Source organism: Meleagris gallopavo, chromosome 21, assembly GCF_905368555.1.
Source record: "Meleagris gallopavo chromosome 21, MGAL_WU_HG_1.1, whole genome shotgun sequence".
NCBI classification, from domain to species: domain Eukaryota; kingdom Metazoa; phylum Chordata; class Aves; order Galliformes; family Phasianidae; genus Meleagris; species Meleagris gallopavo.
Genome location: NC_139424.1, coordinates 6,726,578 through 6,748,947, shown reverse-complemented (window position 1 = coordinate 6,748,947; position 22,370 = coordinate 6,726,578). Strand labels below are relative to the sequence as shown.

At 47.3% G+C, this 22,370-nt stretch overlaps 2 protein-coding genes across 5 annotated transcripts in view; one reads left to right on the top strand and one right to left on the bottom strand.

Annotated features, from left to right (window-relative positions):
* The window catches only part of LOC146543032 (LHFPL tetraspan subfamily member 7 protein-like), a 55,804-nt gene that overhangs the window by 7,311 nt on the left and 26,123 nt on the right, over nt 1-22,370 (top strand). The window contains exons 2-3 of one of the 2 annotated variants that reach the window (XM_085240829.1): nt 1,772-1,910; nt 6,068-6,221. In XM_085240829.1, the coding sequence (XP_085096955.1) occupies nt 1,772-1,910; nt 6,068-6,183 (255 nt within the window). In that variant the 3' untranslated portion in view covers nt 6,184-6,221. The remainder of the gene's footprint in view (nt 1-1,771; nt 1,911-6,067; nt 6,222-22,370) is intronic. The other variant, XM_085240830.1, reaches the window with a different exon arrangement.
* Nucleotides 1-22,370, bottom strand: part of LOC109370682 (uncharacterized) — a 54,636-nt gene that overhangs the window by 10,348 nt on the left and 21,918 nt on the right. For 2 of the 3 annotated variants that reach the window (XM_085240831.1, XM_085240832.1), the window contains exons 4-5: nt 21,521-21,592; nt 12,771-12,879 (exon numbers count right to left, since the gene is read on the bottom strand). In XM_085240831.1, the coding sequence (XP_085096957.1) occupies nt 12,771-12,879; nt 21,521-21,592 (181 nt within the window). Of the gene's footprint in view, nt 1-6,659; nt 7,350-12,770; nt 12,880-21,520; nt 21,593-22,370 lie in introns of those variants that run through there. The other variant, XR_004161812.2, reaches the window with a different exon arrangement.

Here is a 22,370-nt window from a genome sequence, read left to right as displayed (position 1 = left end):
AGGTGTACTCAACCTGTACAAACCCCAGTGGCAGCACCTGACCCAGACCTGGCTCCTATTTCAGTACAGCACACACCTGCATGAACCCAATTTGTGCCTTTTCTACTGGCACTGGAAAATACTTTGTGCCTTTGCACCTTTCTGTGCGGATTAGCAGCCACAGCAGCTCGTAGGTTGCTTCCAGCAGGAGCTGCAAGTTTTTAGGGGAGCTGTGCCAACATAGTTATGAACCTAGATCATTAAAAACAATGTGCTTCACACAGGAGAGAAGCAGGCCTGCTTCACAAGACCCCTTTCTGCTGAAAAATTCATCACTCTAAATAATTAATGGTCCCTGCAAAGGAGGGTGGTTTGCATGTTGTTGGGTGAAGGATGAAATTCAGGCACCGGTCAGAGCAGTCCTATTTTGATGAATCTGCATTCCCTCACAGCTCTGCATCCTCACAGAGGGTGCTGCTGGGGTGAGCACAAGGCCAGCAGCCAGCTCTGTTCACGTGTCCCCAAAGCAGCATTTTGTCACTGTGGATCTCCAAAGGCACTGGAGAGGAGCAGGTTGCACCGCCACTGCCTAAACACCCTCCCCATTTCTTTTAGTAGCTGTATCTTGCACCGCTGTGTCATTTCCATCACATGTCAGGAATTAATTTATTGCTGGGACAGCATTTGCATTGCATTTGTGATGTAAAAATAGCTCATAAAGAAGATGCTGATTTTTAATCGCTGCATAGCACTGGGGGAAGTGCTCTCAGGGAGGTGATGCCTGGCAGCATTCTCATCAGAGCCACCATGCCTCTGTGGCATGGCACAGCTGATATAGGCTGTGAAATAACAGGACTTGGTGTCCCAGCAGCAGTGCTAGGAGCCAGTGCTGCCATGAGCTGAGTGCTGGAGGTACCTGCCATGGATCCTCCCCACCCCAACCACACTATGCTGGCACGTATGTGTCCTTGATGCTGCGGGGACCACCTCGCTGCCAGCACCATCCTGGTGACAGAGGCAGAAATGCCACCTGCAGTGGAGGCAGAAAATGCAGCACTGCAGCTATCAGGCACCTGTATGCAAGGGTGAGCTGTTTTGCTGCAGTTTAGTGCTTTTCCTACTTTTAGGTCCTAATGCCACTTGCATGTAACAACCAGAATATGAAATAGCAGAACTGGGCAGTGGCTGGGAGAGGCTGTGGGCCATGCTGCCTCTCCTTTCCCATCCAGAGAACACTGCTAACCAGGCACTCCCCTGGCCATCAGCAACATCACACAGTACAAATGGGGTTGAATACCAGGCCTAAAGATCCAAGCTCTGTTGCAGAAGCAGCTAAATCAAAGTCCAAAGATTGTTTTGGTGGGGCCAGCTGCCATTAAATCTTTGCAACAATGGGTTCCTCACCAAGGAGCATCAGTTGGCAAAACACCTTCTAATTGCTGGGCTCACAGGGGCAGGCACCATCATGAGATTTGTTTCAGCTTTCAGTGGAGACGCTGACATGCATTGCAGGCACCTAATGGCACTTCTATTAGTGACGTAGCCCTTCATGCATGTAACACATTTGCCATTATCACCATCATCCGAATGCTAATACTGGGACCAAGTGATGAGTGAACCATGGGCTCGCAATTCAATGGTGGATTTGAGCAGCAGGAAGAAGGAGAATTGGGAGAAGCACCCACACAGAGCCTCCACTTCTTACTCCAAGATAGGAGAAAGGGAATTGGTGGGGAGGTGTTGTGGGGATGGCAGGGAACCACCTTGCTGACTGTCCTGTGTGTCCTTCCAGACGAGCGCCGTGCTGTGTGCGGGAGGCTGTGCCCTGCTGGCCCTCAGCTCGCTGCTGGCCATCGTCGCCATCCTGCTGCCCAGTGGAGCCTGTGAGAGGAAAGTCTGCACCCTGGCTGGCTACATGCAGACAGCAGCAGGCAAGTGATGGGGGCTTTGCTCTTTGGGGTGGAAGGACAGGGTTTCCCCAACAGAAGAGGTGCCTGCAAACACTAGCCAGTGCTGGGAAGGAAGCAAATGGACCTTCACTTTACCAACTGCCTGCTGCATGCATGCTTATAAAATCTATTAGAAATTGTCTCTGTGTAAGAGAACCTGGACTGCAGGTCCTGCTCACTGCCCTCTGTACAGACTCCTGTGTAGGAGTCCATGGTGAGCAGCAGAGAGCAGGCTGCCACTGCACCTCCTGGGGTCTGATCGGTGCCTCCTGGGATGTTTGCCATCCCACTTGTGCAAATCCTCATGGTGAAAACTCTGGACAAATTCCTTCCATAAGCCCTACACCCTAGATGGGCCGTCTCCTGCACTACTTGCACCTGCTGAACTGGTTGTGAGCCGTGCTGGAAATACAAAGCACCCATTTATGTCTGTGCCTGAGAATAACTCCTTTTCTTGGAGAATCCTTGGGCCTGCCAGGCTTTGTTATCAGCTCCACAACATTCAAGCCGCTTTTGGAGGAAATCCTGTTAGGCACCGTCTCTGCCAGGACTCATCCCCCAGCAGCCGGTTTGGGAACAGATGGAGGGGCCTTCAGTGATGGCTGCTGGAGCTCAGCCACACTGTGGGCAAGCAGAGGCAGCTGCTCACACCCCTCCCCATCATCCCATCACTGGTGACCAACACATCCCTTGGAAGCCACAGTGTAGGAGTTCCCATCACCTCCCACTGTCCTGTGGGTGCAGGATGGGGGAGGTCTCAGCCCCAGCCACAATAATGATCACCTGGCAGCTGGCTCAGGTGGCCCCGCAGGTGATCTCCATGTGGGATAGAAAAGGGGTCATCCTACACCACTTTTGCCCAAAGGAATTGGATCTGCAATGGGAGAGACAAGCAGGGGCAAAACAAGGGATGAAGAAGCATCCCTGAAAAGGAAGCTGATTGTGTCAGATAAATACAGATAAGGCACTCTGAGGGGTTTTGGTTGTATTGAACAGGCTGTAAATAAATTGTAGGCTCTAAGCATTATTGACAAATGAAAATTTACTGGGTACGTTCAAGCAAGCTAATGGGCTACTTTAAGCCCTGGTGGTGCCTTGCTAAGCATTTTGTATTGTGCTTTTTAATTTTGGTTCACGGCGGATTAATTCCTATTCAGAGTGAGGCAGCCCTGAGTCAACAGAATTAAGTGGTTTAATGTATTTGGATTCAGAAACGCTGTCCCCTTCTCTGCTGTAATTTTTCTCCCTGTTCCCCCCGCCTCTCTCCAGGAGGAAGCTCTTCATTAGAAATCAGCTGCAGCCCAGCAAGCAGTTGGGTGACAAGCAAGGCAAGCTCCTCCCCAAAAATCACATTATCTTAGAGCACAGCAGTTATTTGGAGATAGATGAATTTACATGGCAGAGAAGGAAAGCAGAATAAGAGCAGTTTTCTGGCAGTGCTGGCTCTGCTGGGGTAAAACGGTTTAAAACCCCTGTGAGATGCCAACAGCAGTGGGACAGAGAATGGGGCCATGTTTCTCCCAACTCCCCAGATTTCCCTTCAGCACAGTAGGCCACACAGGTGCCATCCTGTCTACCTTTAGTTATTCCCCCTGAAATCAAAATTTTGCTCCCATATTCCCATCTCAGAGAATTCTACAGAGCACTAAAGGCACAAGCTCTATCCAATTTCCTAGATGCATTTGGCCAGGAACACAAAATCTGCCACAAAGTGCATGAGCAGAGGCACCAGCAGAGCCAAATCAGTCCCACAGCTTCTGCGCTGCATCACACAGCACCCTGAGCCATGCTCACATCAACCCAACTGCAGAGAGCAGCACAAACCACATCCTGAGAGCAGCCCACAGCACAGGGCAGTGGGCTCAGGCTTCATCTTCAGTGCTTTCCTGTTCGTTTTAGAGAGCCAGCTTTGCCAGCCCCAGATGGAAGGAAGATAGAAACTTCATGCACACAGAGCAGAGCATTAACTGCAGACACAGGCACGCCATCAAGGGTCAAAGTGAGGCTAATTGCCACCATTCATTGAACACGTGACTCCTGATGCTTGGTACACACTCCATAAAAATAAAACAAAATACAACAACAAAAAATCCACATCCTCATAAATATTAAGAGGATGATCCTTAATGAAAGAGCAAATGAGCAGCAGAGCAACGGGGAGAGGAATATTCGCTCATCTCTCATGCAAAGTCAAAGCTGCCTATGTGAGATTAGAGACATGGCTTACTCACCAAGCATAGTGCCATCTCACTAAAATTAAATTTCTGTTATAGTCCCTCATCTCCATTGCAGCATCCTTAGGAGCTGGGTAGCTACCTGCCCCATGTATATATGAGGTCAGTAGGGTGGCTCCAACTCTCTAGCTGCAGCCCATCATTGCTGGTAGAGTAGAGAGGGACAGGGAGAGCAAATGAGTGCACAGCTGAAATCCTGTCCTGGTCCCTTATCAGCAAAAGCCTCTTTGCTGGCATTTTAAAAGTAGAGGTTAATTCCAGGGGGAAATATCTCTTAAGATGAAGTTGTAATGAAAGGACTGGGGGCTGCCAGCTTCATTCATCAGCTATGTCCTGGGGAGCTCCCAGTCTGAGAGCCCACACAGTCCCCAGCAGCGTTGCCACATCAGGGTTGAAGATTAGAGCCCTATGCCACTGCAGATTGGCTGTGGTTCTTCATTTCTATCCACACCACAAGCAGGTTTTGCTCTGCTGAACACAGCCCCTTGTCAGTACCAAAAGCTCAGGTCCTTGAGCTGTAGAGTGGTGCAAGACCCCCTCAGGAATATTCCTACATCATTGCTGGGGGAAAATCCCAAAGCAAACCTCTCCAGTGCTGTAGGGAATGAGGCTGGGCCAAGTAAACCCCATGAAACAGCAAATCCGTCAGCTTTCTGCATTTGGGGCTTGTGGGACTAAGAAAGGATTATGGGTCTGCTGCTGGATTAAGTTCCTGGCAGACTGCTCTGGGACTAAAGCGGATTGCATCTGCTGCTTAGGAAAAGCAACAGGTCTTTGTAGGTGGATGTGGGGACCAGAAGCCTCTACCCAAATCTCATTCTGCTACCCTCTGCCCTAAAAGCTTGATGAGAGCCCGACTGCTGCTGCTTGGAAACACTTCATCCTATGCTTTCCAAGCAAAGATCTCCTGCTTTGCTAGTGAGCAGAGGCTGATCTGCTGGGGGTTGGTGCCTGGCTGCACCCCCACCTGCTCACCTCTAATATTGCCTGCTGTCATGGTTGGCCTGGTTTCCTTGATGAGGAGGCAAAGGGACCCATGGATCTGTGCCCCGGAAAGGGGGGGGGGGTGCAAGAAAGGAAAAAGGCAGGGAGATGGGCCTCAAACAAGCTAAAGGAAAAAAGCTTACTGAATGTAGTAGCAGAATGTGAGATAATACAATATAATATAGTAAGATTGAAATTGAAACAAATCAAATAAAATGTGAAACAGAGAGTTTCTGAAACTGAAGTCCTTACTCTAATGCTGTAGGCTGAGCAGCCAGGGAGCAGAGAGGGCAGTCTTGTGACTCCCAGCCTGTTTTATCTTTCCCTCCAAATGGAAAATGGAAACAGAAAGATGAAGTCTTCTGGGAGGTGTAGTTCGTTCTTCTCTTCTGAGAACAGCTGACTAGAAATCATTAAGTTTGACAATTAATTCTCCAGTTCCTTGGATTATTGACAACCTATGGAACTGCAGCATGAACTCTTTAACTCCCAGCACACTACAAGATGTTATGATGTAAACCCCTGAAGCCATGACACCTGCCCAGCATGGCAGGAGGGGGCTGTAGAGCTCCGCACCTCAGTGAGGGCACAGGCATGATTGAGCATGAGCAAAGCCTTTGGGGAGAGTTTTGCTTTCACCCCACACTGCTCTCTGTCTAATCCCACCACCATCAGCTAACTGCTCAAGACAAGCCAAGCGCTGAGGGCAGATGATCCTGACCTGCCTGTGCCTTCCTAAGGCTCTTGTAGTTTCAAAGAGCCATTTCCCAGCATTGCTACGACAGAATCAGGACAGTCATGAAACTCGCAAGACAGGCAAAAGCCCCTAGTTATGCAATTCCCTTACTTAACCTCATTTAAATCCCAAGTTTTGTGGCAGTGCTGAGAGCTTCTTCCTGCGAAATCTGATTGCATTTGCAGCTGAAGTCCCTCTTGCTGATGGAAGCAGAGCAGTGGCACCTTTGGGATCGATGATGCCCTGTTTTTCCCAGCTTGTGCGGAATGGCAAACAGCACCGACCTCCACATCCCTATTGATTTCTCAGACTAGTATCGATCGGCCTGGTGACATATAGGTAATGTGTAATTAGTGACTTAGATAACAATAGCACCAAGATGGTGCATGGGTACTCCAACCTCTGCTAGCATCTCCAGGGTGGCAGCAAATAGAGAGGCATGGCTGCCTGCTAATTGCTGACCTACTATTAAAACCAAAGATCCTTTGTTCCCTGCTGCCATCAATACCACACAAAGTGTTTTTGGAGCACTGCCTGATGGGGCTGCTGGACAGTGGGAACATGCCCACTGCTTCCAGGGTGCTAGCAATGTCACAGCAGCACCTCTGAGGAGATATAAAGGCAGCAAGCAGCTGTCCAGGCAGGGGATGGGTTGGGACTGCGGGATCAAAGCTGCAAGCAATGCTAAAAATGCTCAGGGCTAAAAATATTCAAGAAGACAAGAGTCACCAACCACACAGCCTTTCCCACCCTGCTCCCACGCAGCCCAGCCCAGACCTGACACCGCTGGTTTCCTGATGGACATTTTGGCATCCATGGCAGCCTGGAATCCCCATCCTGTTGACACTGAGGGTTGTTTGTCAGCAGACAGCCCTGGGATTAGGAGGAGGAACTTGGTAGTGGCAGCACATGGGAGCAGCACCCCAGTGTCCTGACATTGTCCAGGCAGCAGCTTCAAATCTGAACCCAGAGATCCAGCTCCTGCGACCCAAGGACAGCACTTCTGTTTTCCCTTGTCTTTCTCTGGAAAGAGCAATGCTCCCATGACACTGGAAGTAATTAATGGCAGGGTCCTTGCCACTGCTCAGGTCCCCATTGCCAGTTTCACCCTCTTCCCTCCACATTTCACATTTCGCCTTGCGATAGTGACAGTAACCAAAAACACTGGACATGCTGGTTCCTTCCTGCACAAGGCATTTCCTCCTGCTTGCTTTAATTACATTAGTGAGGTTGAAGAACCGCCTGTGGCACATTATTATTCAGCCAGCGAGCTCCTGCTGATTCCTGCCATGACCGATAAAACCTGTGGGCAGGGCCCCATGCTACTGTGCTAAGCTCCAGTACTGCAATGCAGCCATGTGCTGCTTCGCTCTGGTTCCAGTGTCACTCACACCTGACATACCCCTGCTCATCTATTTTCACTCACACTGATGCAATTCTTCAGTTTACTGTTTTTTGGTGTTTTTTTTTGCCAAGTTGCTCCAGCATTCAGTTAGCTAAAAGCAAGCTATGAAGCCCAGGAACCCCCTGCACAGCAGCGCAGTTGGAACAAGGTGATCTTTGAGGTCTCTTCCAACCCAAGCCATTCTGTCAGCCTAAGACTCCACCCTCTTGCTCATATTCCCACCATCATGGGCCTGAGGATGGCACGTCCTGGAGCAGGATCAGCACTGAGCCCTGCAGCAGTGTTGGGCGCTGGTGCCAAAGCATAGATGATGTAGGTTCGTGAATCTGTGTTTTTAAAGATGGGATGAACTGCCACATTTTAAACAATTGGCTTTTCTTCCATCTACATTCCAACTGGTGCCACCCAGGAGGACAACCTTGCCAGGTCTGCAGTTCGATGAGCAATGAAAGTGGATCCACAAACATTGACTTGCCTTCAGCTTTTCACTGAAGGAAATTTGTGTCTGCTGTAAGAGTTCTTTCTCCACGCTCACTTCAGTGTGTGCATTCAAGTGACAGATCATTTTGGTTTGAGAACTGTTTCATTATTTTACTTTCAAAACCTGAAATTTTCAGCACAGAGCCAGGCCATTAAACTTAGCAGTAAAAGAGAGAGGGACCGGCAGCTTTCCTAATGGCCAGGCTCCCTGCCACAGGGTAAGGCTGGGTTGACCTTCCCCGGGGTGTATGCTCATTTCACACAAGGTGCTGAGCTGCTGAAGGAGAAGGGATCAGATCCTGGCCGTGCTGTAGAGCAGTTGGTTCCTATCCCAGCCTTGTGAGGTAAGACAGGGCTTCATTTCCATCTGATGCCAGCTTCTTTCCTCTGCTTAGATCTCAAACTCTGGTTTGGTTTTCTGCAAGGTATAGTTTTGCCATTTGGCACAAAGATGCTTACACGATGCCTTTGCCCTCCCTTAGGGCTGGGGACACAGCAGCAGCAGTGCATGGACTAGTGCCGGGAGCAGTGTATTTCTCAATAGCCTCATTTAGAGAATAAACCAGCCATGTCCTTTCATTGGTTTCTTGGAGAGGGGCAATACATTTCCAGTGGCATCAGTGACAGAAACAATATCCTTTCATTGCTATCATTGGAAAAGAGCAGTTTCGTGCTATAAGAAAGACTAGTTCACTTGTACAAAATGTATTTTCTATTCCCTTAAACCTGGGGAAATCCTTGTCATATTAATATGTGGTAGAATAGCTTCTCTTTCAACAGATCTCCTAGGGATTTGAGCTTAGACCAGTTATTGCACTTGAATGCAGTAACTGTACTTAAAGTGTATATTTTGTTAAAAATAACAGTGCTTTGTAATAAATGGAGACAACAAATAACCAGCCTGACTGGGGCTCCAAAAGTACTTCTGTGAGCACCATGCCAGACGTGTTTCAGGTGGGAAAATCCATGCTTCAGTTTCTGAGGGAATTTGACTTTTGCTTTTCCCCCCGGGTTTGGCTCACAGCTGTATCTCCTATTGCTGGGAAGATGGACACAGACCCTTGCAAAGCCCCTCAGGGACACCCTAATATCCTTGCTGTATGAATGGAGGTCCTTGCTGAGTTTCCTGCATCTCAAAGCAATTGTGTAGAAGCCACATCATTTTTATTGACTCATCTGTCTGGACTGAACATAAAGTGTAAAACAGGAAAAAACCGTTCTCATCCTCTCTGAGACTAACAGGATGCTTGAGAACAGTATGGGCTGTTTGCAGTTTGGTTTGCTCAGGAGAAGAATGCATTAATTTTAGGGAGCCTTTGTCAACCCGGGCATCCAACTCTCCTTTTCTGTCGATGTTGGAAGTGTTTGTCCTATTAGTGTGGTGTTCTAACTGATATTAGCACCACAGAAGACAGTCTCTAGTTTTAGTGTCAGACGAATATTTGCTGGGCTGGTGGGATTCTGGCTGTAATTTAACAGGGGGCAGGGATGTATCAGTGTACAGAGGAACAGCGTGTAGCAATGAGAGCAGCACTTACGTGCATTTACCAGCAGCAACATGCTGCCCCAAAACGTGAAGGTTGATATCAGATTAGAGTGAAGCCCCCAAATGCTTCAAAATCTGTTTTCCTGAGATTAGATGAAGCTCATGCTATCTGTAGATCTGTCTGAGAAGTCATTACCAGCCTGGTAGCTCTTACTGTACAGCAGAACAGTGCTGGCTAGACTTGGTGAGAAAGGTGATAAATCTGAGCTGCAGCTGTCCTTTGTGTCGCAAATTGCCCAGGCAGTTCGAAATGGCCGCATTAATGCATCAGTCAGTCCTGCTTTGAGAGGACGCATGCACAGAGATAGGATTTCCCTAAGAAAGGAGCTGGGGAGAGCTGACAAATGGGTATTTCTAATAGCTGCAGCCCTGTCTGGCCTGCAGCACAGTTCTGGCTGTGTGGGTCAAACCCTTTGGTGGGACATGAGCTGTTTCAGTGCTGCCTCACTTGCTCTAGATGAGGATTTGGCTGCGGCATCCTGAGCTCCGTGACCTGGGCTGCTGGGTGACTGGGCGGCCAGCTCTGAGAGCAAATGTGTGAGTGGTGGCTCTGGGCCAGGTCCAGCTTCCTTTTTGCACAGTCTGATAATGCAGGTAGGCCTGGCAGAGGTCTCCGTCTGTGTGTGGGCACATAGTGCAGCTCCCAAGTGAGTGATGTTTAGAAGCATTTTGCTCTGCCTTCCAGTCTGAAACGCACAAACTGTAGGATAGCAGAAGTGTCTGTAGTGGGGGAATTACACAGAAGGCTCCAGCAAGATTACTCTTTTGTATCTTTTAAAGTCTCCTTTATTTTTTTGTGTCCCCCATGAGTTGTATACTGGGCACTTTAGATGGAACAAGTTGATAGATTTTTGCCCTGAACTAATCTCATCTGATCTTCCTAAGGCAGCATGTAAGGGATGCAACCCTGCATCTCCCCCAATGGCTGGGATAAGCAGGAATGGGGCAGCAACCACTGAACTGCAGAAGCTGTTATGTGCATTGCCCTGGAGGGGCAGGATTGGCACGCCTATGCCACTGAGGATCAGCTTCATGGTGATGGTTTAGTCTTGTTTCTTTGATTTTCACCTCCCACCCTGATAATGCCAATGGAGAGCCAGGCTCTGGGTAGCAATTGGGAAGGGGAGGACTGACTGTGCTGGTCAGCTGTTCTCATCCCAGCCAGAACATTTGTGATGCTCTGCAACAAGATTGCTCTTGGACCACGGCCCTACTCCAGCAAGGCTTTGTTCATTTGCCTAACCAGAAAGTTAAAACATAAATAAGCCTTGGGGTTTGGGAACTGCAGTTGGCCCAGGGGATGCACAGGACATAGCAGCAGGAGCTGGCCCTTACTGGTGGCTGAGGAAATGTGACATTGTGTTTCCCCACCCAGCCGTGACCTTGGCAGAGCCTGTAAAACGAACAGCCCTTGTTGCCTCCTGATAGGGGCATAAAAATATAATTACTTGAAGAGTGACTTACAATTCAGTGAAACAAGGACCTTCTCCTTTTTGATTGAATTACGCAGTAGTATTCCTAGAAGACTGGGAGCAGATGGTGAGCTCTGGCCAGGCATTTAACAGCCTGAGTTACTGCTGTGTGGAGCGGATGGAGCCGAGCATGGCTGCACTGTGCTGCTCCTGCCTTTCCGCTTGCCTTGGGCCGCTGTCATGGTGCATTCCACGTGAAGAGAGAGGTTGGAGGATGGGGCAGGATGGTTTGCAGCAATGGATGGAGATGTGGAGTGAGTCTTGAGCAGAAGGGCTCATTTTGCAGCAGTGATATACAGCTCACGTAGCAGCAAAGAGGCAAAAACTCTGTTTCTGTAAACTCAGTCTGAGTGCTGCTGTGGTCCTAGGTAGACACATTTTGAGCAAGACAGTAAAATCAGACCAACTATCAGCAGCTTGTTGTGTTATCAGCTGTGTGTGCTGTGCATTTTATGAGGCAACCTCCTCATTCCACTGCTGGGGTTGCAGCAATCATGCATCCCCCCACAGCTGGGGCAAACCACAGCTTTTATGAGCTCCCCGAAATCAAAGACCCTTTCTGTTTAGAGAGAAATTAACCATTCTCTCTCTTCCTTATTCTTTTTTTAAATGGCATAACAGCCAGCTGACTGCTAGGTGAGATGCAAACCTTGTTGCTGAGTTTCATCTATCTCATTGTCTTTTTGATTATTTTTATCAAATAAGCAAATGTTCTTTTGGAGCTCTGTAGTCCTTATTGAGGAAGACTCATTTTCTGCTGCCGTGATCTCTTTGTTGCAGGTGGGTGATGTATGAATAGGAATTGCAAATAGCTGTTTACAGCAAGCAAAGTCACGGAACAGCCCACTTTAATTTCTGCTATCTGTCGGAAACCATTGTTGGCGGTGGTCAAAATTAATTAAGCAGGAAGGAAGAGAGCTGGGAGGCACTGTGCATCCAGTTCTGACATTGAAATATTAATGGTGAGCTAATCAAGAAAGACTATGAATAGCTAATCAGCTTACAGTTTGCATTTTTAGTGATGCGGTGAACTTCTGGGCAACAAACAGCCCTTCACAGGAGCGCTGGAGCGGAGTCAGACTGCCTGCTGCCTGATCACTCAATTTGGAAATGAACAAAGAGCTCATGCCTTTTGCATCTCGCTGCCCTGCTGGTGCTGGGTGGTGGTGCCTGCATTCCTCCCACTGCTGGGTCAGGGAGTCCAGCCGCAGTGCTCCCGGTGCTGCATTCCTTCCTCTCAAGTGCCAGGGGGCTCAGCTCCTCCTGGACAGAGCTGCAGCATCCGTCCACCAACAGATCCTGGTGCAAAATACCTCAGTCTTGAATGTGAGAGCTCGTCCTCTCACTCTGTGTCCTGTGTTGGGTGCCCGTAGGAGAAGCAGCCTGTGTTCCTGCATCTCCTGCCCGTGTGACTGTCATTTCTAAGTTGTTTCCAGGCTGGTTGGGGGATACAGAAGGTGATGATTGTGAAGAAAACAATGAGGAAATGATTCTATGACAAATTTGAGCTGACTCTGACCAAAGTCAGAACAGTAAATGTCACCCTTGTGTGCCAGGAGGCATCAAGCAGCATTTCTCCCTTCAACATCAGCATAACGAGGGCCGTGGCTTTGGAGATCTGTACTGCCATGTTTCTGCAAACACTTCCCTCCTCTATCCGCTTGGAAATTGGATTTCGTGGGCTGAGCAGTTTGTGTGCAGAAGATAGCAGCAGGACTGATAAGCAGGAACCTGTTTACACGCTCACAGCTAATGCTGCAATTGGACAGGAGACGGCCAGGATTATTTTTTTAACACTCTCTCAAATGTAGTCCTTGGGGCTGAAGGTCTCATTGCTGCTTAACAGGGAGAAATCTGAACAGGGCAGTTTTAACGGGTAACACATATGGGATTGGCTTCATGTGAAGCAGAAGGACAAAGGCAATAAGTAAATGGCAAATGATAAGGTTTTAGAATCAAGCAGCAAGTGATAAGGAATAACATACCTACATTCTCTTGTGTGAGGCTGTATTTCACATGTTGCCAAATTAACAGGAATGACCCCAAGTATAGAAAGAAGTCTTGGCACGTCTCTCTCACAACAGAGGGGACATTCTGGGAAAGGAAAATAGAGAGCAGATGATGTCAGTTAAGCACAGCATGAAGGTCCCAGCGATGTCCAGGGGTGTGCTGGAGCCTGGCTCTGCCCAACCCCCTCCTACAGGACACAGGGAATTCCCCTGCTGCAGTGGGTGGGTACCACAATACTCAGCTGCAGCTCCTGGGACTGGCAGCTGGGTGAGCAGACAGGATGGCTTCAGGAAGAGCACTCTGGAACGCGCTTCTCTGTTGCTCCAGTGTAGCCCAAATCTGTCAGCCTTTAGGCTTGCTGTGAAGGTCATCTGCAAACAGTGTTAATTATCTCAAGCAAAGCAGCAGGCCTGTGCCATGACCTTCTCCCAGGAACCAAGCTCTACCTTGTGCTTTGGCTGCATAGCTGCACATGAGCTACAGGGAATTTTGGGTGCATGAAGGCGTACATTAAGTCTGCAGATATAAACAGGTCCTACTGGCATGTACCTGAAGCACGGAGTGAGAAACACATTTTTTACAGATGATTCATTCAGTTGTCATGAAAATACTCTTCCAGCCAAAAGGTGGTAGTATCTTTTCTTTCCGCTGCTTAATTTTCTTTAATCTGCCCTTGACATTTATTGAAAGGAGTGTTTTGCAGACACCAAAGCCAAAGATTCCAAGATCTGCTGTGCCAGGAGGCAGAGCTGCTGGTCCCAGCACTGTGGTGAGGCTGAGCATCCTTGGCATGCACTCCCCATAAGAGAACATTGCAGCTTCTCACGTGATCCAATGAGTCCGAACACCTGACGAGTCAAAGCAGCTGCTGAAAGCAAATCCAGTCGAGGGTCTGACCCTGTGAGACACCTCCCCATGTGCTGAGTGGCCCCAAATGCCAAAACTGAAGAAGTGTAAGAGATCCCATGAAAACTTATGGGCTCATTTTACATAGGCAGAGGTAACAAACTGACACAGGTTAATTTATAGCTCAGTTGTATGCTGATTGCAAAGTATACATTTCCAGCTAGGAGCCACTAGTAAATCACTTTCCCATCAGTTCTCTTGGCATACAAAAGAAATTTCTCTCTCCATGACATTTAAAAAAATAATCCTAGTAAGTTATACTCTCTGTGACTTTATAGCATAAAAGAAGACTAAAATCTATAGCCTCAACCTTTAACAAATGTACAGTAATGCGATAACAAATTTGCTTCGAACAGCTGCTATCTTGGTACCAACCGGCACGAAGGAGGGAAGTAATTGGCTTGTTTTCAGATAATTACCATAATTGTTGTGACACCATTTGGATCACATCTAACTGCATTCCTGCTGCAAGTTATAATTTAATAACTGGCAGAATTTAGACTGACAGTAAAGGTAAAGTCAGCATATGGTGAGGAAATGGGCACACACCTCTCAGCTTCGCTAGTGCAGGCTCTGCTGCTCTTGCTGTGATCTCGCTGCTTTTTTTTAGCCCTTGACTGGCTCGTGTCTTTGTTCCTTTTCTGATGCTTGACCTGATGAGACCATCTTTTGGCCCTTTTGCACCTTTTGATTGGAGATAAATCACTTGGGTTCGGTCCTACCCAAATGACTATTTTCTTCAGGCATTGAGTATTTTTAGCTGTCCTAGTTCTGCTGGGGGCCTATCAGAGCTTTGCTCTGAAAGTAGATTAAGCCACGGTCAGGTGCTTACAGACAGCAGCCAAATGCCTTTCTCGAGGTTGAACCCAGACCCTGCAGAGCAGGACTTGCTTCCTCAGTCCCAGCAGCAGCGGCAGAGGGGCAGCAGAGCGTGCTGAGCTCAGCACAATGCGATGGATAGACCTTGTCCCCTTTGTGTCTTCTTACTCTTGCTGCTTGTGGCCAGTGTGAAGGGAACTCAGCATCTCCTGTATTTCCAGTCCTGACAGCTGCCCCACCAGTCCCAGGAGCAGGGGGCTGCAAGGTAAGGCTGGGAGGTGGCTGAGACTACCACAGAATGGCAAGAGCTAGGCATTTTTTGCCAGGCAGCTACAAAATAGAGCAGAGCACTGAACTAGTGCCTTGCAGGGTTTGTATGGGTACCAGAAGCTTTCCTGCAGAATCTGCCTTGCTTTGAGTGCATCCATGGCCTTGCCCACCTCTATTTCCACTTTGCAGAGCAGAGGCTAAGACACCTGAAAGCAATACTGACTGAGCCCAAAGAGAGGTGTCTCTGGAGCTTTTCCAGTCCCAAGTGAGAGCAACTCTTCAAGTGCATTTACTTATTTTGTTTCACACCCTTTCTGCTCCTTGTGGCTCTTCAGCTTTCCCCAGGCTGAACCCAGACAACTCTGTCAGACAGCACAGAAATAAGGGATATGCAGACCTGGGTTAATGTCCATCACCAGGGCAAAGCAGCATTCCCATCTTTCCACTCGCACCAGGGCTGTGCTCTGCTATGGCCTGGGCAGAACCAGGACCCCCATCTTCCAGGTTTTTTTTTTGCGAGTCCCAGTGGATGAGATGATTTTTGATGCACTAGCTGTAGGTCTGAGATGCAGCCTCAGCCTGGGGGGTGCCCAGCTCATCACACGCTGGAGAGGACTTTGGCACAGAGCAGACAAAGTGCTCATCATCTCTAATAAACCCGTCTGCCAAGCTCTGTCCCAGCCTCCAATGTCTTGGCACACACGCGGCGCTCGCACAGAGGGAAAGGAAGGTGGATGACTAAAAAGCAAATCCCTTCTCTGTCTCCCTGGCTCAGAGAGGTGGTCTCTGGGGTGGTTGTTTGGAAGGAGAAGGAGCACGCACTGGACCAGATCTGCGAGATGGGGGCTACGTGCCTGGGAGCAGCTGGCTGGTTCCACACATCCCATCTCCCTGCCCCTCACACAGAAACTGCATGGTAACTGTTTCCTCGCTGCTTTCCCTCCCCCTCTGTGATTTATTGCTGCCAGGAGGCTGTGCGTGTGGAGGTGGCATAAATCTCACCAAAAAGAGAGAAGGAAATTTGCATTCACTCCCTTGCTGGCTTACTGAATGCAGCTTTCCAGTTCACTGCTGAAATCCTGAGCAGGTTTGGGGCAGGAGGGCCAGACACTTGCTTTGGTATTAAGCATGGCCAACGCTGGGCTTGCTGCCCTGCCAGAGGAAGCTCCCATGGCCAGCAACTCCCACATTCAACAGTTATACCTACATTAATTGAAATCCACTGCTATCTTCAAGAAACAGAGCATGAACAAAGAGAACATTGGCAATTATTGTTCCTGGGATTACATTTTCACTGGAAGCCCATCAGTGTTTTCATTAGCCAAGAACGAAATGGCTACAAGGCAAACCAAGAACTGTAAGAGAGGAAGGAGGAAGAGGAGTGGACATAACATATTAATCAGCAGCAAAAGTTGGAGGCAGTCTGCACACCTCTGCTTCTGCACGGGCTGATGGCTGCAAACAGCACACTGAAGCAATGGAGGAAGTAAAGAATTAATTAGAGTTCCGAGACCCAATCTCACTTCCAGCCACAGACAGCATTTATTAAGATCTCACTGAGGCAGGAAAGATTGAACAAGGGACTCAGGGGACTGTGAAGGGGAAAAGAATTAATCAGTTTGTCTCAGGAGACTGGAGAAGTCAGATTAAATAAAAACTGGAAGAGAAATGAAGGGTGGAAAAAGATGGTTGGAAACCTGCACCTATTTGAAGAAGAAACTCTGGAGGCACAGCTGGGAGGACCTTCAGGCTCTGTTCCTCCACTATGGAAGCTGGGCAGTTTTGAGGAGAAAGACTGAAAATTTGACTCAAATCCTTAAATAGGTACAGAAATCTCACATTTAGGGCTCTTGCTGTTTCTGCCTGGCAGAAGGAAGCCACATAACATGGCCTTAGTTTTCCCACTTCTGATCCTTGCTCCAGTGCCACACAAAGGTGCCAGGGTGTCCCCTGCCCTAACACCACTGGGACCTGGGAGTCATTCCCCATCCTGACTGAAGTTCCACAGTAGTGAAGTGAGGTCAGGAAGGGGAACTGAACCCGGATATTTGTCCAAACCCCATGTGTACCAAACCAACACTCTAAAAGGAAAATCTTTGTCTCTGCCTATTGTCAGCCCAGTGTTTTCCATCCTGATAACATTCAATTATTTCTCTTCTAAAGGATACAACTTTTTCCCTCCTCTTTTGTGTCATTGCTTTTCTGTCTGTCCTCCTGGGAAAGGTCACTGGGCTTCCACATGCCTGCTGTGTAATGAGCTGTGACAAACACTGCCGATGGTGACCAGTGCTGAGGTCAAAGAGTTTTAGTGAGTGTTGAACATAAACGTCCCAGGGAGGGATCCTGCTTCTGATGGAAAATGGGTGTCCATTGCCAAGCTCCTTCTGCTCAGCTCAGTGGCAGAAACTTCATGTGAGCTAGAGGAGATGCCTTTGGCTTATTCTTCCCCCTTGAAAATCCCAAATCTGATGTAGAGCCACAAATAAAAGTCTCTTGTGCAATTAAGCAGTGAACAGGGGAGCACACTTCCTTAAGTTTTTGTATGCAGAAAAGCATTCCTAGTTCTATGACATATCCAGAAATATGCTCTTTTGAGAAAGTCCTTATGGAATGCTAAGTGCATTACACAGAGGATGGCTTATTTGAACCCCAGAAGCACTGAATCAGAAGAGAGGCACCAAAGCCCTTCTTGGTTACTGGCTGCAAACAGAATGCTTTCCCAGTATGACTGCTATTTAGAAAGTTTCTGACTTGCATCCATTTCTTTAGCAGAAGGCTGCTGGAAGCATGGCTCTGCGCCCATTTCTCTTAAGTAAGCCTCCAAGTTACAGGAATTTACTGGTTATAGTAAAGCACAGAACTTTTTCGTCTCCTTTCCTTACAACCTGCTGAACTGACCCTTAAAATACAAGGAAGCTTCAGAGCAGAACGTTTTATTTTTGTGTTATGGCAAAGAGAAGTCAGAAGAGATACATTATGCTGATTCTGTAATGATATTTCCTAGCAAAACCACTAAATACTGTTTGGTTTGTTAGAAAGAGCTTAATATGTGAGAATTGTAATGGGGAGGGATGTACATTGTAAGTGTTTATCCTAGACCTTCAAAACCAGAAATACTTATAAAAATATATCTCATCCACCTCTCAGGAAACATTACGTTTTGCAGCAGTTTTTTTTCATTTGTCCAGTCTAGTTTTAAGTCTATCAGTAAGCCAAAGGACAGAGTGTTTTTCACAAGGTAAGGTTATGTGGCACATATACCATTTTAAAGCCTGTGGGACAGTAAAAACTTCATCAGGAAAAGCCCCAGAAACTGCTGCATTATGATTTTCATCTTGAAAATCACCGTAAATTGTATTCTGTTTCTCATGTTTTGGCTGCTTCAAGCAAGAAGATAGGGAAGAGCAGCCATCAATTAAAAAAATAAGACTGCACGAGCAGGAACAACTTTAACAAATTGTTTAAGGTCACTGACTCATCTCACAGATGCAAAATAATGAAAGCATCCAAAAGATGTTTTGACAAGATGTGAATCACCATATTATAGCTAATGGGTCTTGAAACCTGGCATCGTGCACTGCGTATGCATCTTAGTGCAAATAATATATCTGTGCCATCCAAGCTCCTTGGTGCCCAGCAGTGGCACAGCAGTGACTCTGAGCACTGCTGCTCAGCTAAGCAGTGTTAGCTCCTGCCCTTCCCAGCAGAACTGACCTCAGTTTTCAGGTGAACAAAACAGCAGGCCACAGCTGCAGGCAAGGCTTTGAGGGGGAAGGAAAAAAAAAAAAAGAGCCTGTTTCCCAGTGCACACATTATTTTTCAAAAAGGAATGAGAACTGAAACGGAAATGCAGATAGTCTCCTTCAGAAAACTAATGAAAAGGATGTTCACAAATAAGCCCAGACATTGCTTATATTTTCTTTACCATGAGATTTGAAAGCCAGGGCTGGAAGAGCCTCCCTCAGCCACCTCTGCCTCCCAGAGAAGCCCCAGTTCCAATCATACGGAGCCAATTGCACCCATCTGTTTTTTTCTCCAGTCAGTGCTTTCCAGCAGTGCCTCCCATGAACCAAGATGTCCACGACCATTAACCAGCCCAGAAAAGACAAAACAAAAACAAACAAACAAAATCTTCCCATAGCTTCCCAGTTGGCTTTTTCAGTCATGGTGGTGAAAAGCCCAATGCATCTCTCTTGATTCCCCTTGAGTTATTGATGGATCTCCAAATCAGATGAACAGACTCAGGCAGGCTCAGAAGTCTAGCTAGGCTCATTACTTTAAAGAAACACTAATTGCTGCTTCTACAGTCTAAAAAAGTGCCTTTGCTCTGCAGCAGCTTCAGTTAAGCAGCACTAATTGCTAAAGCTAATTAAGTTGCTGTTGCTCCTAGATACTGGTTGAGGGCAGGTTGCAAACATGAAGAGCAGCAGCCAAGCTGCCACAGCCTGGCTGGTGTGAGATGTGGGGGCATGGGGCAGCTACAGGCACTGCCCTGTGCTTGGTGCTGTCTGTGCACAGCGAGCTGCAGGATGGGAGCTGTGCATCCCAGCCAAAGCCACCCACTTGACAGGACATGGCCAGAGATGGCAGACTTCTAGACAAGACTTGAAGACAAGAGAAATTACAGAAGATGTGGCGTTTTGCCCCAGAGAAAGAAACTTCAAACGCCTTTTTGACTGTACATCCCACGTCTCCAAAATTCTCAGCTGAAAAGTGGTACTACTAATTAAACCACCAGAACTTTCTAATATCTTTCTGAAAAAACAGGGTCACTGTTAGCTTGAAGCACTCAGCAGTTAGAGCAGCCCCAGCAGCCTGGTGTAATTGCTCCAAAGGGGTTACATGTTGCCAGGCTCCTTGGGAACCACTGCTTTGGGACTGGAGGCAGGAACAGCCCTGCTGCAAAAAACAGCCCAAAAATGGCACCAAAGCACCAGTGGCCCAAAAAGGCATCCCAGGAGAGCTGCAAGAGAAGAAATCAGTCTTCAGCTTGGCTGTGCTGCCTCACTGCTCTCTTCCTCGAGACAGGAGAGGAGCAAAACAAAGAGGGCCATGCTGTAGGTTATTGCTCTGGAGAGGACCTTCCAGAATCCTGCTTAGGGAACATGTGGTGAAATATCTCAAATCCAATTAACATCTGAGTTAAGGGGCTAGATTGAAATAAAGGGCAGTGAGTCTCCGAGACTCTATTTACATGATTTATTAGAATATAGCTGTCTGCAGGAGCAGGAGACAGCCGTTATGTTTAATTTATGAGGACACAAAGGGGGAAAGGGCTCAGCTACAAAGCTGTTGGGGGTTCCTACCCCAGCAGTGCAAAAACTGCTGCTCACAGGACTAAGCTGCAGGTCGGGTTTGGCAGATCTGTGAATGGAAAAGCACCATTCATTTCCTCTGACTAGTTTCAAGGTTTGTGCAGAGGGAAGAGCCAAAGCTTGGAGATTGGAAAGGGAAAAAGATAGATGAGTTCTCATTCTTTCAACAGAACTACCAGCAAGGGGCAATGCACATGGAAGTTTTCACAGCAAGAGTGAAGGTGGTGAAACGTGAGTCCTCTCATCTGTTTCTCACTGAGACTCCCCATTTTGAGCATCTTCCAGGCCAGAAAAGCTATGTGAGCTGACAGCCTTGGAACAGCTCCACCATTTGATGTTTGTGTGTTGGTAGAGAAAGCACAGAAGGATTTGCAGTGACGGATGAAATCTGCAGTCCTTCTAACACACTAGTTAAAGTGATTTTGCCTCTTGAAAGCCAAACTATAAGGTTTCTATCAAAGAGATGTTTGATACCAGGAAACTAAGGATTGTGAGAAAAATAAGGCATCCATAGTTTTCTCACATTGCAATCAGTATTCATATGAAATAGCTGCCTTCCCTGTCCTGCATAGCAATGCGCCATGATCAGACCAGCTGCTGTTTAATACAATAGCAGGGAAACAGAACCACAAATAACGTAACTGCCTACAACCGGCTGTTCTCAAGAAGAGCATGGGGTTATTTTGCTTTTGTTTTGTGGTGTTTTTTTGTTTTTACACTTCAGTGCCGTTCTCAATATCTATTACGTGAGGTGCCAATGTCTTGTTGTATCACTACTGCAAAACTGGATGCTCTATAGGGAAGGAGCCTAATTAGGTTTATTATTTATTGCTAAAGCAGCCTTGGATTTGGCAAATCTCCTCCCAGCAAGACTGTGTTCAGTTCTAGCATATGTTGTTTGGATCCATAATATGAACTTGAAAGCTAAAAGTACTTTTTTATAATAGGTAGATGTGAGCCTTCTTCCAAATCTTGACAGGAGGTAGCAGGCTCTCTTTTTCTCTCCTTTTTCTGTTAAGTGTTTCTCTTATGGGTTCAGTGAGAAGCAACACTGACACAGAGAAAAAGGATCAGAAATCAGCCCTCCAGTCACAGTTCATAGCCTCTGCTCCCAAACACCTTAGTAGTCACTTTTGTGCCTCATTCACGCAGTCTGATCTCTCACAAAAAAAAAAAAAAAAAAGAGGCATCCCTTACTTCTTTCCAAAAACTGACTTAGATAACATTTTTTTTTTTAATTCTCCTAAGTATAGTTCAAGTATAATTTGCAGAGTAAGAGCCATCCATTCCAAATGAAACAATCGTGTTGCTCCAGTTTTTTCCTGCCAGTTTGAGAGCCAGTGGCATTGACAGACTGCTTGTAAAGTGAACTTTAAGTGGGACAAATTTTAACAGTCATTTGTGCACCTTTCTACCTGAAACACAGCCAGACGGGCGTATCCAAGCTCTGTTGTTCCCAAATGATTTCTAACACAGCCCAGAGGGACCTGAAACAGAATGCAACAAGAAAACGGAGCTGTATGAGGAGCTCTTGGCAATTGCTCTTGCTGTCAAAAATGCTGTGATTTCTCATGTCCCAGTTTAGCGAGCACAAGAGAAATGGCAGAAAACGTGGTTTTAAATGAAAGGCAAGAAAAATGCTGCATAAATGCATCAGTAGTTAAGCCTTTGCCACAGAAAGCTGATGTGTTATTTTCCTAGCCATATTTCATCCAATACCCAGGTTTAAGGCAATAAGCTACTGTTCGTATCATGCGTGCTCTTTTTAATAAGGGACCCGTGCCTTCCTTGATGGAGCTTTGGCATAGACCCCACTTACAGCTCCACAATCTGAAGCATTGCACCTTTTTTGCTTTTGAGAAGACAGCAGCACACAATGCTACCCCTAAAACAGAGCAGAAGTGGGCATGGTCAGCTCTTGCAGGAGTGGTAATGTTGCAGAAGAGAGAATTTAGCCTCTCAGGAGCACAGGGCTGTACTTGGAATTAATCCCATATCTCCTGAGCCACAGACGGTGCTATGCTGACCATTCCTTATTAGAAAGGGTCATTTTTCTCATTTCCTTCATTCATATTCACAGTGGCAAGGGAGATGATGCATGCAAATGTACTTAAGAGCTTTCAATGACATTCCCATGAGCACTAGCTTAGTGGCTGTTGCAAACAGGTGCCAAATCCCCCCCCTCACCCCAGAAAAGGGCACAGCTTGAAATACAGAATACAGGACAGAAAGCAATTCATTTGAATTCCTTCACAGCTCCCTCCC